Genomic DNA, 17,567 nt, shown 5'->3' on the forward strand with positions numbered 1-17,567 from the left:
GCTGGTTTAGAACAGGAAAACACTGCATTAGCTCCTGTTCAGCTGCTCTGCTAAAGCTCCAAAGGAAAGGAGCAATTGTTAATGTTTATGTTATTTTGTGCCCTTCCCTACAAGTGGCTGTTCCAAGGCTAGTCAGAGCTGGAGCATGTTCTGTAAATATACAGATAACGGAGTGAATCTTTCCATTGTGTGCAGATAAAACCGATTGATTTGCGGCTCCTGAGAAAATTGCCTTATTTATAAGAGACTTGCATGAAGGGTACAGACCCATCTTCCGGGGATGAGCAGTACACATGGAGAGCCACCCTTGGGTAGATTCTGCCCACGGGGTTGAAGTTGCCCTGTATGATGTGGCTAGTCCACCTCTAGCCACAGCACTGCTGGGGCTCTGGGGAGCAGGCTGCCAAGCCAAGTGGAATTCAGAGGCAATATCAACATCTGGGCTGCTAAAAGGCTCTGAGGAATCTCTTTAAGTCCAACCATCTGTGAGTGAAAGAGCACCATCAAAGGAGGGAGATGCCTGGACACACTTACAAACAGAATCAAATGTTTAATAACTTTCAAAGTGTGAGTATTACATCCATATTTAGAGCACATATAAAATAAAGATGGAAAAACAGGAAAGGAAAAACACATTGGTATCTTTGAGAGGGCACACTTAACCCTGTAATTCCACACCAGATCCTCTCTTCAGACACGCTATTCTCATTGACTTGGTAATTCCCCCAAGTGAGGCAAAGATTAGGTACCGCGTCACTCGCAGTGTTTAGACTCTGCTCTTAGGAACAGCCAGATAAATACTCTGATTCTGTGCTACCTATGGACGTACAATGCAATTCCAGTATTATTACATGGTTAGTTGTGTCCTGCCCAGGAAAGGGATACCAAATTATTCAATATAGTTACCCTATGCAGAGTGAATTTAGCTAATTGTGTTTCATTAGGACATTCTCCTCCACCTGCCTTCATGTTCATACCGAGCCATGGCGCGTTCCTCGTGTTTCTTTCCAATGCAGTTTATTGCTGAGGGGGCACAAAGGAGACAGTATTATTAAGCGATCAGCATCTGACACTCCAATTCCAACGTGCCCCATGCGGCGTGTAATTGTACAGAAGGGAACGCTCCATTGACAGCCCTAAACTATCCTCATTGCTGGCCACATGCTATTGCCATGACCTTTGCAGCATGTGATCGTTAACACAGCCCTCGACCTACCCCTAAACAAACATCAGTCTCCGCGGGGAGGGATAGCTCAGTGGTTTGAGCATTGGCCTGCTAAACCCAGGGTTGTGAGTTCAATCCTTGAGGGGGCCATTTAGGGATCTGGGGCAAAATAATCGGTCAGGCACAGTACTTGGACCTGCTGTGAAGGCAGGGAACTGGACTCGATGACCTTTCAAGGTCCCTTCCAGTTCTATATTTCTATGGGGTGGGGAGAGAAGATGCACTCCCTTGAGAAGTTCCTACCCATCTGTCTTATTCTGCCCAACCCAGAAGCGCTTTCATCATGAGGGTGTCTAGTCAAGGAGGGCTGGACATTTATCTATAAAGCCCCTCAATACTGATCCTGAAACTAGACTGATCACTGGAGAATGATCCAGCAGGCTCCTCTCCCACTCACCCCAAGGACACTGCAGCACCTCTCTCTACTCTAAGGCAACACACTCATCCTTCTTCCCCTTCCACAGCAATGATGCTCCCAGCATGAAACAGGAATCAGAATGGAACTCTATGGGAGTCAAGGTAAGTGACCAGGGAACGAGGAAACAGAGGCTAGCACCTCTGCTTGGATGAGGTCATCAGCAACAGCCAGTTTGTCAGCAATTCTATCATCTCTCACCAGCAAGAGAGGGTCAGCTTCTGCGGTTCAACCCCAGAACAGGAGGAGCACAGACAACAGCAGGGGAACCATCTCGCACACTCCCTTCCCCACGAAATTTGGAAGCCCTCTTTCTAGGGGTGGGGAAAGGAACCGAGTCTCCATCAACTTCAGTGCTTCCCGGGCAAGACTGCCAATCAGTAAACAATTTGAGATATTGCTACTGATTTTAATAGTCGGAACCAGTGTTTGGCGTCAGCGGCAAGGGCACATTCCCTACCGTGAGCAAAGGGGAAATGCTTTTGAGATACAAATATTATGTGGAGGCCTCTGATTGCTAAAACATCAGGAGGGAGGAGGAAATGCTAGACAAAGGAGAGAGATTTTTGTGATGGCCCTAGCTGCCGCTTCCCCACTTCTCCCTCCTCATCAGGCAAGCTCACCTTGGCCTTGTTCTGAACGGGGAGGTACAGTTTGAACTCCGCTGGAAGCTCATCCTCCGAGTAGAGTCTGTCAGAGAAATACACCCTCCGGATGCGACAGTTCGCATGGATCTGGTGATGGAAAGACGGAGAGAATTGGCTGCATCTTTAACATCCTCTCTTTATACTTCTCCCCTTCAGCTTGACGGTGGTTTGGCTCGCAACACACCCTGTCCTCACTCGTCGATTACGGAACTCTCCCATAGTCTAAGAATCCCAGATCCAGAAAATCCACTGTGGTGATCAGTGCTGCAGGCATTATGCTGATCTGCTGACTGCCCCAGAGGCCTTGTCCAGTCTTCCTGGAGGTATCCTAGTCCATCTTTCTTCCTAGCAGCTTTAAAAGGTAGCAGCTCCTCCTCCACCCTCTTCTGAAGTGTCCTAGCCACCCATCATGCCCTTGGTTTTTATAGCTGGATGTCCCAGTGTCTCATGAAATCTCAAGGACTGTTACCTGGGCTGAAAACTGACTGAAAAAGGGTCATGATAAACAGCAAGGTAGCTGTTTAGGGAGGATGAGCGCCTAGGAAGCTCTAATTGGGTCGGAACATCTTTCAGAGTTTCCAGTACCGCTGCTCATGTGATTGGCACAGGCTCGGAGATGGTAGCAGAGCTGGTTCTTGTTCTGTCCTATACTAGCACCTTTCATTCTTCAGGAACACATTCAGTAGGTGGCACGTGTCTGGGAGCTGGCTAAAGAGATCTGGGCAGAGCACTGGAGACTCCACGGAATCAGCTCTGCTCTGGCTGCCAGATGACACAAGGTTCCTCACAACTACCCCCCTCTCTGCTGCTCCTTTCTTTATCAGAAAACGGCAATTCCACCCCTCCTTAGGATTTCCCTGCATAGGAATGAGAATAAGGGCTTCCATCCCACTGTCAGATGTGTGCCTGGCTTCCCAAATAGACTTAAATACCACCTCACCCCAGAGAAAGCATCTCCCCAGCTTCCTCATGTAGCTGAAAGCTGGTGAGAAGAGACCGTGGATGAAGCTAGTTCCATCATCTGAGAAGCAGCTGAATTAAGGGTGGGGTGGGGCGGAAGTCCAGTGTGGTCACCCATCACTAATACATGAGGGCACTAGCACCAGTGCTGCTCCCCTCTAACAGTACTCAGTTAAGACAGGTAACTGGCTAAGAAGCCAAAAACAGGGTGGAGTCCAGGCCCCTTTTCTGCTTGGACTCCAGCAGCCCAATCTCCTGGCTAGCAAGAAGGGAGACTGCAGGGCATGATCTCTACGGCTATGGAGGGCGGGAAGCCCTGACCTCTGAGAAGTAGGCTCCCTGGCAGCAGCATGGCCGTTTGGCCTAGCTCATACCTGGACCCTTAGGGTCTCGATGTAGTTCGTGCCATAGGCGCGGCGTGTGAAATCGGACAGGTTGAACTGAATTTGGTTCCAGCCGTCATCCAGCCGCATGGGCATGGTGCAGATGAAGGGCTTCACCCGGGTTGTGCTCTGGTAGTTACTTGCCCGGAAGCGCCTGCGCACGTTCTTATCATCTAACACCTGATGCAGAGGAAAAAGACAGCCTGTCAAGGAGATACAGAGTTCACTCAAGACAGGCAGTCTCCAACCCAGAGTCAGACTCTAGGAGGTTCTGTAGGATAGGACTTTCTACTCCACTTTACAGCTAGAACATTTACAAGTCAGTGCCTAGATGCAACATGAAAACCTGGGTTTCAGACATGGTCACTACATTCTCTCATGGCCTGACTGGTGCCCCTAAACTCTGAGCCACAAGACTCATGGGATCAGGCTGCAATAGTAGAGAGGGCTTGATAGTAAGGGCTGAAGGGGGGAAAAAAGAAGATTTTGTGGTTGATGCACTGGACTAGGAGATCTGGCTCTGCCACAGACTACCCGTGTCACCTTGGACAAGTCACTTCATCACCATAATCATCATCCCTGGCTCTTCTAAATGCTTTTCATCTGCAGATCTCAAAGTGCGTCATTTTACAGATTGGGAAACTAAGGCACAGAGAGGGGAAATGACTTGCTCACAGTCACCCAGGAGAACCAGGAATAGAACCCAGGTCTCCTGAGTCTCAGTCCTGTGTTCTGTCCACTAGGCCACCACTACCTAGGGCTAATGTCAAACAGGGATAATATTTCTCTATCTCACAGAGGTGCTAAGAACAAATTCATTAGTTTCTGCAAAGTGCTCAGATGTTACAGTGCTGGAATCATGAGTCTCTAGACAGCCATCTCCCACTCTCTTTATACCCAGCAGTTATTGGGGCTGGGGGATACTCTCCTCTCTAACAACCATTGAGGCAGTTCTGCATGTTACCCCACTCACCTGCACTTCAAAGGTGAAGTATTTCTTTAGGTTCTTAATGATCATCACCAGGAAGGGCAGTTTGATGCCCAGTGTCTTCTTTGGGTCAGCAGGGCAGGTGATGTACGTGGTACTGGGAGGGAGAAACATACTTAATATTTCTAGCTCCTTATGTCAGTCTGCTGGTACACGGCAGATGTATCAATAGAGCACATTCTCAGACAGATCCACGTGCAAGAGGAATTAGCCAGGAAGCCCTTATGTTAGATTTAAGCTTTCCAGGTCTAAGGAGTACACAAACCACAGGGTTTAATTGATTCCATATAACTTGGATGGTCTGAAGCTCCCACCCCTTTGGCTGTCCCCAAGTCACTAGCAGAGGTAAAAATTGCAGGCCACTTAGAGACACTCTTCTGATAGCTACCTTGCATGGATGTGCTATGCTCTGCTGACCCCTTTGCAATTTCACACGGTGCACCAGTACGTTACACTTTGCTCATATGGGGTACTAAGGGGTGGTCAGCCAATCAGATTACCCAAGCACACCTAGCCAGGCAGTTTGGACCAGCGGGGGCCTCAGTGAAAGAGTGGACTGTTCCACTCCAATGGGTGGGGAGGACTAGGACAAAACCACCATTCAGTTCAAATACCCTCTTCCTTCCCCACCAGGTTAATAGGACACTCCACAGTTATCCTGAGAGCTTCCTGTTCACACTTCAAGCACACCGCACTAGACCCCCTCAGCCCTTGATCTAAGCAGGTAGCACCCTCACAACAAAAGGGCAGTAACTCCCAAGCACTGCACATGTTTAAGGAAAAGTTAGAGCCAAACGGCCCCACAACTTTGGGCCAAAGCTCTGACAAGCTCTAAAATCCATGTGTCTTGTAAACAAAAGCCTCTTATATTTCAGCTCCCTGCTGCTACTACGATGCTTCACTCATCCTCAAGTCTTTCACTGAGGGAACGAGTGGGTCTTAGGACAATCAGATGCAAGAGACAGTGCATTGCTTTGGCTACAATTCAGCTCTCCCCTGGCACTAGATAACCCATGGGCTACAATGCCCCAGATTGTCTCTAATAAGAAACGCAAGTTATATAAGGAGAAAAAGAGAACACCTGGCTATTACTAGAACTTGCTGAGAGAGGGAAGACATCACTGACAGTCAGCGAGCTCGGTTTGCATCCAGAGCTCTATGAGCATTTTAAAAACTCCAGCAAAACCCAAAATGTCTTGGAATAAAAACAGAGCTAGAATGGGCCATGCCACAACAGTGCTACAGAAGGGGCCACTTGATTGAGAAGAATCTCATCAATAAGCTGGGGAGGGAGGGGGGAAGGGAAAGAGATTAATAGTCTTTGGGAAAGAGAAGATGACTGAAGTGGCACTATGATCATTCATTCTGTTTGAGGCGCTAACGCTCCATAGCGTGTTAGGGGAAAAAATGGCCTCTTGCTCTACCTGACGTTTGTTCCTTCAATCTCCAGCACCAGTGACTGGATATCGTTATCGGTGATTCTTTTGATATGGCCATTCCGCACCTAGAACAAGAGAAAGTGGAACAGTTCGTTAGCCACGGGAGAGATGAAAGACAACTGCCATTCCTGAAGAGCAGGGGAGATCGCCCAGCCCAGAAAAGCACGCTAGAAAGACACCCCACAAGAACGCCTCTCAGCAGCTACATGCAGAAATCAGATGGACATCGTCCATCATCCCATGCAACTACAACTGCAATTACTACTACAGGACACGCTGCCAGCAAACACCTTTACTGAGAGTCTGCAAGGTCCAATGTCATCTCCAGATGCTGACGTCAGAGGCCAGAAACAGTACGTTGACAAAGCACATCAGTACACAGCAAAATGCATGCTGAGTCACTCTGATGCATTTAAGTCTAGTATAGGAAGGCCCAAAGAATGCTCAAGCCAGACAAGTACTAAGTTAAACCAAACCAGGGAAAGGAATGCAAGGTTGTAGCAAAAGCTACAAGAAGCCCAGGTCTATTTCTTCCCTCATTAATCCGGGACTCCTGCAGGCCAGTGCATCTACACCCAGAATACCCTCTCCACTTACAGGACTTTTACCTCCTGTGTGCTACTGCCCATTGCTAGGGCTGGCCACTGCAGCCTGGTGCGCTCAGGCAAACAGCAGCAATGGATGAAGAAAGCTTGTTTTAAGTCACACTAATAATGGAGTAAGGCTAGAGGGGGAAAAAACCCATGACTTAGAGCTGATCTGAGCTCTCCATTGATACAGTAAGTTACTCACAGCCAGGTCCCTGCACAGTACAGGAAGGCCAGAATGGGAATTGGCACAGTCACTCACACTTGCTCTTCTCAGCAACCAACTTATGCTGAATCTCAGGGTTTGTGAGTTCATTTTTTAACGAAAAAGCTCGTTCCACATTAAGAAAAAAAACCGAGTTCTACGTTTAAAGGCACTTCTGCTAATTAAATCACCCACTTCCTTGTGCGGAGTCAGCACATTGCAACCCTGTGAATCCATGATAGCACCACTCTGCTGCTAAAATACAGAACCACATCAAACATCTAATGGGAGGATTCCAGTCATATGTAATAAAATGATTTACAAAACCAGCAATTCATCTTCAAATTGCTTAGTCAGTTGCTCTAGATGGACCTATAGTGGATAATAACGTGTGTGTTTGCTAAAAGAGAAATAAGAACGGCAAACAGGAGCCCACCTCTCTCTGGTCTTTAAGGATGTCTCTATTCAGATCACCTGAAATGGATGCTGGTAATGGTAGGAATGCTAGCATGGATTGACAGACCATGTTTTTAATCCCATTCCGAGCCATCACAGATAAAGAAGATGTTAAGCTGCCAGAGAGAGACTCCTCAAGGGATAGCACCGTATTCCTGTTCTCCAATCCTATGCCTCTTCTGCACCAAATACATCTCCCACTTATTTATAGGTCGGTCTAAAAGAAACTAACATGGCAATGTTCAGATGATTTGATGTTTTTGTCAGCTGCAACGGGAATCATCCATTAGAAGACTAACGTGGGGTTCTATATATTAGCAGCAGCAATAGGCGCTATCGAAGTTAAAGCCTGGAAACAAGGATGCAACATGCTGATTGTGCACTGAGAAAGTAACCTGGTTAGCCGGCTTAGAGAACAGCAGTAAGAATACCTGCTCTCAGGCTACATTACAGCTTTCACCATTGGTAGGCGCCTTTGTTTTCAGTTTTGATTTTATTTAATTTTTCCTGGGAATTTATCAGTGTTTATTACCACAACAACAAAAACAGCTGAAAAATCGGTGCAAAAAACTATTAAAAATTGTTCTTGGTAAATATCAGGGTTTAGTTTGGTGGAGAAAGGACAGGGGGGAAAAGTATTCAGTAGATGAATGCTTTAACAGAATTCAATGCAGTTTGCTGCAGAACTAAAACAGAACTCAAATCACAATGCCACTTCTGAGTTTAAGAAAACAGTATCCCTTCAAACCCCAAATAAAACTGTTTATTCAAACGAACAGTTTACTGTTGTAGACTTAGAACTATATTAACATTTAATAATTGGGCTCAATATTTAAAAATATTTATCAACACCCACTATTTTATGTGAAGTCCTTCAGTGTAATTTCCCAAAGTCCTGCGTAGTGTAGGCTCGCTGTTCTGACAAGATGGTGCTGGGTTAGCAGCTAGCTCAGGGGTTCTCAAACTGAGGGTCGGGACCCTTCAGGGGGTCGCGAGGTTATTACATGGGGGATTGTGAGCTGTCAGCCTCCATCCCAAACCCTGCTTTGCCTCCAGCAGTTATAATGGTGTTAGATATATAAAAAAGTGTTTTTAATGTACAAAGGGGGGGGGTCCAAGACCCATTCTCCTACAGTCTTGCATGTAGATAAATGTGTACGTGGTGGGCATGAGATTCATCAGTATGTTCAGATGCGCACGCACTTCAGAGCTTGCCTGCGTGCCTGTTTATTTATTGTGTGCATCTTCTAGACTAATACAGAGCCTTACTTCAACAGACGGCTTTACATATACACACAGACTGATGTATTATTGTAATACACATATCTTATGCAATGTATTTTATTTTCCTAATAAAACAAGTTATTTTTTATATATTTGAAGGACAGTAGGGTGAAAATCAGAGAAAAACAAATACTTTTTGTAAAACCTGGGAATTTTTTTTGGTAAAAATCGGTTTAAACTGAAAACGAAGGGCTTAACCATTGGTAATCCCAGGACTGTACCACTGGTAGCCCAAGATTTCTTAGGCCTTGGCTACACTGGCAATTCAAAGCGCTGCACTTGCTGCGCTCAGGGGTGTGAAAAAACACCCCCCCTGAGCGCAGAGAGTGCAGCGCTGTAAAGCGCCAGTGTAATCAGCGCCTGCAGCGCTGCACGCTCCCTCGCAGCGCTGCAAGCTATTCCCCTTGGAGAGGTGGAGTTCTCGCAGCGCTGGTGGCGTGACTACACTCGCGCTTCACAGCGCTGCCACGGCAGCGCTGTGAATCCGCGACTGTAGCCAAGGCCTCAGTGACGAAAAGGGGAGATAGGGAAGGTTCAGTGTTGGGCTTCTCTAGTGAGACTCCCAGTATGGATGATAATTCATTAGTTAATCAATGTTTGACTAGTAAAAGAATGTGTTCTTTTCCTTCTGCCACCAGGTCAATTTAGTGCAACATGAATTGACTAGTCATGGTCCATGAAGCCAGTTTCTCTCTCCGAACGCAAGAGACACATTGGAGGATTACAGAGGGAATGTGTTTCTTCTCATACAACATTCCTAGGAGCAGGATGAGTTGACAAGAGGAAAGATATAAGGTAGGCAGGACAACAGAGAAAGCATGGATGAGACAGCCAAGCAGGGCGGAGGGCAGTGTCATGGTATGCATCCAAGGGCAGCATATATTAAGAATTACAAAGAATTTGGGATGCCAATGTTTAGAGATGAAGTAGACTAGTCTACAAAACAACAACAGTTTGCTAGCTAATCAACTCATGTACTACCCTATCAAAACCCAAGTGGGGTACATAGAGAGAGCAGCATAAAACACACACCCTTCTCCAAAGAACTCTATTGGCACTCAGACATTGAGCCCCAATCCTTCCCTAGAAACTGGGGTAAGTGTGGGGACAACCAACTTATTTCACAAAGGCCTCTAAAGAGTAATCAGAACTAGCTTATCAACCAGAGCTAATTTGACTAATGGCTCTGAACCAGGCTGGGCAGGAATGGTGTCCCTAGCCTCTGTTTGCCAGAAGCTGGGATTGGGTGACAGGGGATGGATCACTTGATGATAACCTGTCTGTTCATTCCCTTTGGGGGGCACCTGCCATTGGCCACTTTCAGAGGACAGGATACTGGGCTTGATGGACCTTTGGTCTGACCCAGTCTGGCCGTTCTTAGGACTCAGAAGAGAAGATAGCTGAAAGGCTCTGGATACCATTACTTAACACCCCACCCCTGGAAATCACTCCCCCAGAGGCTGACATTCTGATAACAGTTAACACTGAGTTCACAGGTTACAGCAGCATTGCTCAACGAGGGATCTCTGGAGGTCACGGAAAGAGAAGGTTTATCACTATAGATTACAGCAGATGCTCTGCGGTGACCAGCGCGGTTAAAGTGAAGGGATTTTTGCTGTAACTTTGAATGCTCAGAAGTTACACTTCCAGAAAAGCTAATTCTGAGCTCACATTTTCTATACATTGTCACAACCCAAAGAGGACTTTTTTGGAAGCAGAGAGAAAAAAAATCCTATCAAGTCCTATTTTATGCAACGGTGGATATTATCATCCATATAAATGGATAATCCTATTCTGAGTTACACTAATTTACTAATTATTAACCTGCCTGCACTCAAGACAAAAAATGCTTATTCACACACTCAAAAATGGCTGGACCTCAAGGGACGCAATCATCTTTTTAAAAAAAAAAATCAGTTCGTATGGACATATTTTTTACCTACTATTGTTACTAGTAGCACCTTAGATCAGTGTAACTAGAAGATTGGAGAAATTTAAGATTAACTCAGCCCTTGATAGAAGAATTCAAGTTCAGTCCAAGTGGTGAATAGTGAATTAGATAGGCTGAGGGAGACCTCTAGAGGCGCCAACAAGTATTTTATTGCTGTCCAGCATTAGTGCAGACATGGTTAGGTCATTATCTCTGGCTGGAACCATGCTAGCAACAGCTGTGTTTAAACTCCGCTGTTGCTACCATCATTTCCCTGACCACTGTAGGCAGAGATTATCCCCCCCTCGAGAATCAAGCTAGTCTGACTGTGCGATATTCCACCCATACATGGGCTATAGCAGGGTTTTCTAATGCGGTTCCCAGAAAACAGTCCTTTCCACACTGGTCAGGGAAACGATGCAAGTAACAGCTACACCTCTACCCTGATATAATGCGGTCGTGGGGAGCCAAAAATCCCTACTGCGTTATAAGCGAAACGCCGTTATATCAGGGTAGCGGTGGCAGGGCTCCAGCGGTGATTTAAAGAGCCCGGGGCTCCGGCCACGGGGAGCCCCAGGCCCTTTAAATCGCCGGCGAGCCCCGCTGCCGCAGCCCCGGGGGTAGCGGCGGCAGGGCTCCGGTGGTGATTTAAAGAGCCCGGGGCTCTCTGCAGCAGCCGGAGCCCCGGACTCTTTAAAGCGCCACGGGAGCCCCGCTGCTACCGCGCTAAATGCGAACCGGTGTTATATCGGGTCGCGTTATAGCGGGGTAGAGGTGTATTTGTATTCTGTGGTCAGATTCCAAGAGTTATTTGGTATTCAGGTGAATGCTAAACACTGGCATACACTACACTGCTAGAGAACAGCATTTGAAGTTGCTCTAACTTTTAATCTTTATCTTTCAGTTTAAGAAAAGTCTCAGTAGTTGCGTACTCGGAGAAATCAGCCAGAGAATCAATCGATTTGATACGTTCCTTTGAACAGTTTCCATCCACTGCAGCAGAACAGCTTGCAATGCTGAGATCAGAGAGCCAAGGGCTCAGGATTGAAGAGAGGTTCTGATTAGCTAAGTGTTAAAATGGAGATAGTGACAGTGCCTTGCGAAACAGGTCTCCCAGAAAGCCCCGGAAGACTCAAATGGCAGGAGATGCACTCCCTGGGTAAGTGATCTGAAGACTGATCTGCTCCGCACAAAAAAAAAAAAATCTAAAAGAGCTAGAAAACACGTTCTGTATTTAGGGGGCTCTGGCGGCTGTTCTGGCAGGATGGTGCTGGGTTAGCAGCTAGCTCAGGGGTTCTCAAACTGAGGGTCGGGACCCCTCAGGGGGTCGCGAGGTTATTACATTGGGGTGGAGGCTGACAGCTCACAATCACCCAACCCCGCTTTGCCTCCAGCAGTTATAATGGTGTTAGATATATAAAAAGTGTTTTTAATGTATAAGGGGGGATCGTACACAGAGGCTTGCTATGTGAAAGGGGTCACCAGTACAGAAGATTGAGAACCACTGAGCTAGCGCTTCCCCTATCTCAGAAAGCCAAGGATGTCCACTTCAATTTTCAGCGGCATCATCCACTTTGGACTCCGGAAGCAAAGTCTGTGAGCATGATGCTAAGTACAGAGCAGATGAGTGAAAGAGCTGCCCTCATTGCCAAACCACCTGCCGAGAGACTAACTGCAGCCCATGGGGGGTAGGTGAGGTGTGGGGAAAAGAGAGTGAAAGGGAAGGAATGAAAGTAACTCATAAGGAGAGTTGGAAGCCACACTGTTCACACAGCATAATCAAGGAAAGGAGTCTCTGTAAAGCGAATGCTTCCAAGGTGTTTAGAGAGTCTTTGCCCTCCCCCTTCATCTACATTTAAGAAAATAGTATAGTTACATCAGTACAGATCCTTGATGTCAACAACCTGCACCAGCACTTGTTGGCTTACACCAGTGCAGCTTACTTTATGTTACCAGTGCCAGTTTCCTTAACACAGACAATGCCTAACAAGACTACTAGCTTACAAGTGAACCCAGATCTTCAGGAAACGCTAAAAATCTCTGAAGACCCCTAACTATAAGCAGAATAAGAGTGCAGGTGCAAGTGACAAACCCATTTACTTTTAAACATAGATTATTAAAAGAGCATTTTAAGAGTAGTTGTAAGATGGAAACTGAGGTTCAGCTGTGCAGGGTGCCACAGTTGAGAGGAATGTCCCGACTTTAGTCTAGTTCCAATGGACATTGACCCCCCCACCCCATTACAATGAAGCTGGCCCAGAATTCAGCACACTTCACCATGAGAGACAAGCAGGGCTGACGAGAGGGGGGGAAAGCCGGTACAAACTACCGGGCCCCGGCAGTCCGGAAGGGGGCCCGGGGCCCGGCTTCCCCCCCCCCCTCGTCAGCCCTGTTTAGCCCTTGCTGGGGGACCAGAAAAATTTTTTTCACTGGGGCCCGAACCCGCTCTCGACAGCCCTGCAGACAAGTATCTGAGTGGCCCAGCACTCAGGAGAACAATAGGTCAGCAGGCAAGGTACGAGCATTTTCACCCAGACTGTCTCTCTCTAACCAGTGCTGTCACTCACTTAGGCCATGTCTAAACTGGGGGGTCGATTTAGCAGGTCTAGTGAAGACCCACTAAATCAACCGCAGAGCGCTCTCTAGTCAACTCCGGTACGAGAGGAGTAAGGCAAGTCTACTGGAGAGCATCTCCCGTCGACGCAGCGTGGTGTCGATACTGCAGTAAGTTGACCTAAGCTACGTTATTCACATAGCTGGAGTAGCGTAACTTATGTTGACTTACCTGGCAGTGTAGACAAAGGTCTTCGAATCATAGAACCATAGGGTTAGAAGGGACCGCCAGGGTCATCTAGTTTAACCCCCTGCCAAGATGCAGGACTTGGGAGCCCTTACATTTGAATGAGACCATTACAAAAGAAAAAAAGAAAGGCTTATAAACCTCCTGGTTAACAACATCCCTATGGGCACAAGTATTTTTCTTAGAACCGCAATGCATCCACTGCTCAGCCTTCCTCTAGATCTGTTATGTTTATTTCAGCCCTGATCCTGCAACTAACTGCTTGCGAACAGACTGCTGCTATTAACTCCAATGAGGCTCCAGGCAGGCACAGCAGTCTTCTCACATGCAAGAAGTTGCATGACTGAGGCCTTATAAAGCTGGCATTTCTTACAGCACGGATGTTAGCTAAATAGCATTTAAAAAACCAACAACATTATTTCTTTGCCCTCACAGGCGTTTGCAACACATTCCACTGTAGTATACTCTGAAAGCACCACTGGGCTCTCTTTCAGACCACAAATAGGCCTGGTTTTATTTAATATATTTAGCCCACATCCCTGAAGCAGCACAAGGGACATCTGTAAGGCCTGGTCTACACTAACCCCCAAATTCGAACTAAGGTACGCAACTTCAGCTACGTGAATAACGTAGCTGAAGTCGACATACCTTAGTTCGAACTTACCGCGGTTCAGACGCGGTCCACACGCGGCAGGCAGGCTCCCCGTCGACTCCGCGGTACTCCTCTCGCCGAGCTGGAGTACTGCAGTCGACGGCGAGCGCTTCCGGGATCGATATATCGCGTCCAGACCAGACGCGATAAATCGAACCCGGAAGTTCGATTGCCAGCTGTCGAACTACCGCGGTACTGTAGACCTGGCCTAACAAAACACACCTCCAATTTAAAGAGCACCTTCAAAAAGGAAAGAAGTTGCACTCTTGCCCCCCCCACCACCCACCCTTTTCTTTGTGCTGCTCTATGATGTACAGAGAAGGCCTGAAATGGTTTTATAAATATAACAGATGTTTTCCTGCCTGCTAAGTTACATTCGAATTTTAGGTCTTGTGAATGGACAGTGAAATTATGATGTCACAAGAGACTGAATACTGAAGCAATTGGAAGGAGAAAGGAGATTTAGTCAGACTGTTTCTAACTTCTTTTGGGGTTGATTTTTGCATAACATCAGTGACTAATGAGTACTTTGGGGGAAGGGATGTCTCTGTTAAAGGTTCAACACCTGCAAGAGCTGACAGACATCTGAGGGGCCTAAAAAGCATTGCAGCAAATCCAGGAAAGGCTAAAGCTGACATTCTTGCCATTTCTATGTCGAAAAATTAAAAGACACTTTCAAGACTTCTTTATACATCCTAAAGGGGAGAAAACACCATTTTAAGTGCCCTTTGCAGGCCATTTTTAAAAGGAATATAAACAAAACAAAAACATCTTTGGCTGACATCCTACTGTTCCAAGTAACACCCAAGATGACTGTAACTGACAGAGCAAAAAATAATTACCTATTTTTCCCCCAGGTTGTTTACTTTGATCATTTGACAGCATATTGCTTACAGTCACTTTAATTATTTCACTATGGTTAGCACCCCATGTTTGTGGGGGTCTTTCGTATAGCAACTGGAAAAATTCAACTTTTAATAATAGAAACATGCTATTTTCAGACCACAACATTTGGCAAGGAGATTTTGGGGCAGATGTAGAAACTGATATTTAATTTTAGAAAATGAGATACAAATAACTAGATTTCACACTGACTACTTCATATTTTATAGTGTGCGGAGGGACATTTTTCTTCTCAAGGAACTCAAAATGCAGTATGAGTCAAAGAGAAAACTGCAGACACTAAACTTGGTATTTCTAAGAAGAGACACTGCCTTATTAACATACAATCACTCTTGGGACAAGGACAAGATCCCTGCATTGAGGATCAAAGCTGGTAGAAGTTCTGAGGACTGTTTCTTATATTTCAGAACACTGTATGCTGCTGATCATCATTAGGGCTTCTATATTTCAGTGTTTGTTTTTAGGAATTCTTCAGTTGTACACAAATGCTCAAAAACTGTGTGTGGGGCAGGGTTCCTGGGCTCGCTCTCATATACGGTAATGAGTAGTATGTTATATACAATAGCATATATTACAGTAATGTAATAAGTAATCTCTTTGTAATGTTCTCTAGTGCTCTTTAATGTAATACTGTTTCAAACAGCATTATTTTAAAGTGCACTAGGGAACCTTTAGTGGGCACCAGCAGGGTCAGCATGGACCAATTAATGTTCAACACAGTAGTGAGCTTTAGAAATCAAACCGCCACAGTCTGCATTACTCCTCCATGCAGACAAGTCTTTAGATACAAGTAACCATTTCTAGGGTTATGCCAGATAAACTCCTGATTTCTTTTTGGGGAAGGAGTTGGGGGGGGGGGGTTGTTATTGATTAAAACTGAAAATCAGATGCGTTGCTTACTACTTATAGGCAGCAGCCTCCATGACACCTGTAAACGAAGAGCTGTGAAGTAGCTACATGGATGGGACAGAAGTTGGCTAGCTTTTGCAGAAGTGGCTCTGCAAAGTAGAAGGTTACAATTCTCTCTTTCAATCAAATCTAGTCTTTTAAACAATGGCATTTGAATGCTTCACAGCCAGCTCCAGTCACTATGTCAAAGGACAAGTAACACCCACTACCTACAAGACAGCAGGAGCTCCCAAGTTTCCTTACTAAGACCCAAAGGAAGATCATTTTGTGAATGTGCTTTCCCCCAAGAGAGGATAGCCCTGGCCTGGCGCTCCCTGGACATATTCCATTTGGAGAGCAGCTTGTCAGGAATGGGTTCACTCCTCCAGGAACTGTCCCAGAGTGCAAGAGGCCCCCGCATAAACCTGCCAAGCAACCAGCGATGCCCAGGCCTGGGATGCAGGTTGCCAGGCAGCTTGTTGCCATAGGGACAGCAGATTACTGACCTCTACGGATCTGACCGGGCACAGACATGGCACTGAGGCCCCTAGCCCCGGGGGGAGGAGTCCGTGTCCTCCCCCCCACACACACACGTGTCCCAGGGACCTCAGCCCTCCCTCCCTCCCCAGAAATCGGAGCCACTAGCGGCTTCTTGCTGCCACCACCCCCGGGAAGTGCTGCCGGGCGCGGGGGTGCTGGAGGAGGCCAGGGCCAGCCCCACACCGGCCCAGCCCGCCGGCACCTTCTCGTGCCAGATCTGCAGGGGCCCAGCCCCCCTGACACCCTCCCCCAGAGCTCCCCACCCCCAGCCCACCGGACCCCCACCACTTTCTTGTCCCAGATCTGCAGGAGCCCAGCCCCGTCCCGTCCCCCACGGGCCCAGCCCCCCGGTCCCCCCCAGGCCCAGCCCCCGGCACCTTCTTGTCCCAGATCTGCAGGGGCCCAGCCCCCCGGCCCCCCCACAGCCCCATCCCCCACGGGCCCAGCCCCCCTGGTCCTGCCCCGGGCCCAGACCCCGGAGCCCCCCGGTCCCCCCCAGGCCCAGCACCTTCTTGTCCCAGATCTGCAGGAGCCCAGCCCCGTCCCCCACGAGCCCAGCCCCCCAGCCCCCGCCCCCGCACCTTCTTGTCCCAGATCTGCAGGGGCCCAGCCCCCGCCCCAGCCCCCGCACCTTCTTGTCCCAGATCTGCAGGGGCCCAGCCCCCGCCCCCGCCCCAACCCCCGCACCTTCTTGTCCCAGATCTGCAGGGGCTTGCTGCCGATGCTGTACAGCACGGAGAGGAAGCCGCTCTGGAACGTGTTCTTGAACATCCCGCCGCCGGGGGAGGGGGAAGGGTCTCCCGGCCGGCCCGGCTCGGCTCCCTCCGCTCCTCGCTGCCGCCGCCGAGCCCAGGCCACCCGCTTGCCGCGCGGAGGCAGATGTTGGGTCACCTCCCGTCCACAGGAAGGGGAGGAGCCTGCGTGAGATTCTTCCGCGCCTCGCAATGGTCCCCGTGATTGGCTCTATGCCGCTTGGTTCAGCCCCTTCGGCCAGGTCGCGCACCGTCACCAAGGCACTACTTTCCCCTCCAGCCGGAACTACTTCCCCCGCTCGCCGAGGGGCCGTGTGTTGTCGGCGTGTGCGCACTGCTATGGCAACAGTCCTGAGTGCAGCGAGCCCCGCCCCTCGGGCTGAGCGGGAGGGAGTGGGAGGCAGAGGAATCATAGACTATCAGGGTTGGAAGGGACCTCAGGAGTCGTCTAGTCCAACGCCCTGCTCAAAGCAGGACCAACCCCCAACTAAATCATCCCAGCCAGGGCTTTGT

The 17,567-nt window shown here is 48.1% G+C and overlaps 1 protein-coding gene across 1 annotated transcript; it reads right to left on the bottom strand.

Annotated features, from left to right (window-relative positions):
- Nucleotides 1-530: 530 nt before the first annotated feature.
- On the bottom strand, nucleotides 531-17,172 carry CFAP20 (cilia and flagella associated protein 20). The gene is made up of 6 exons (XM_065416515.1): nucleotides 16,990-17,172; nucleotides 6,043-6,122; nucleotides 4,604-4,715; nucleotides 3,622-3,810; nucleotides 2,264-2,374; nucleotides 531-1,023 (listed from the first exon to the last, which is right to left on the bottom strand). The coding sequence occupies exons 1-6, from the start codon at nucleotides 17,071-17,073 to the stop codon at nucleotides 1,018-1,020; spliced, it is 582 nt and encodes a 193-aa protein (XP_065272587.1). The 5' UTR covers nucleotides 17,074-17,172; the 3' UTR covers nucleotides 531-1,017.
- Nucleotides 17,173-17,567: the final 395 nt, after the last annotated feature.

The sequence above is a fragment of the Emys orbicularis genome, chromosome 14 (assembly GCF_028017835.1).
Source record: "Emys orbicularis isolate rEmyOrb1 chromosome 14, rEmyOrb1.hap1, whole genome shotgun sequence".
Taxonomy (NCBI): domain Eukaryota; kingdom Metazoa; phylum Chordata; order Testudines; family Emydidae; genus Emys; species Emys orbicularis.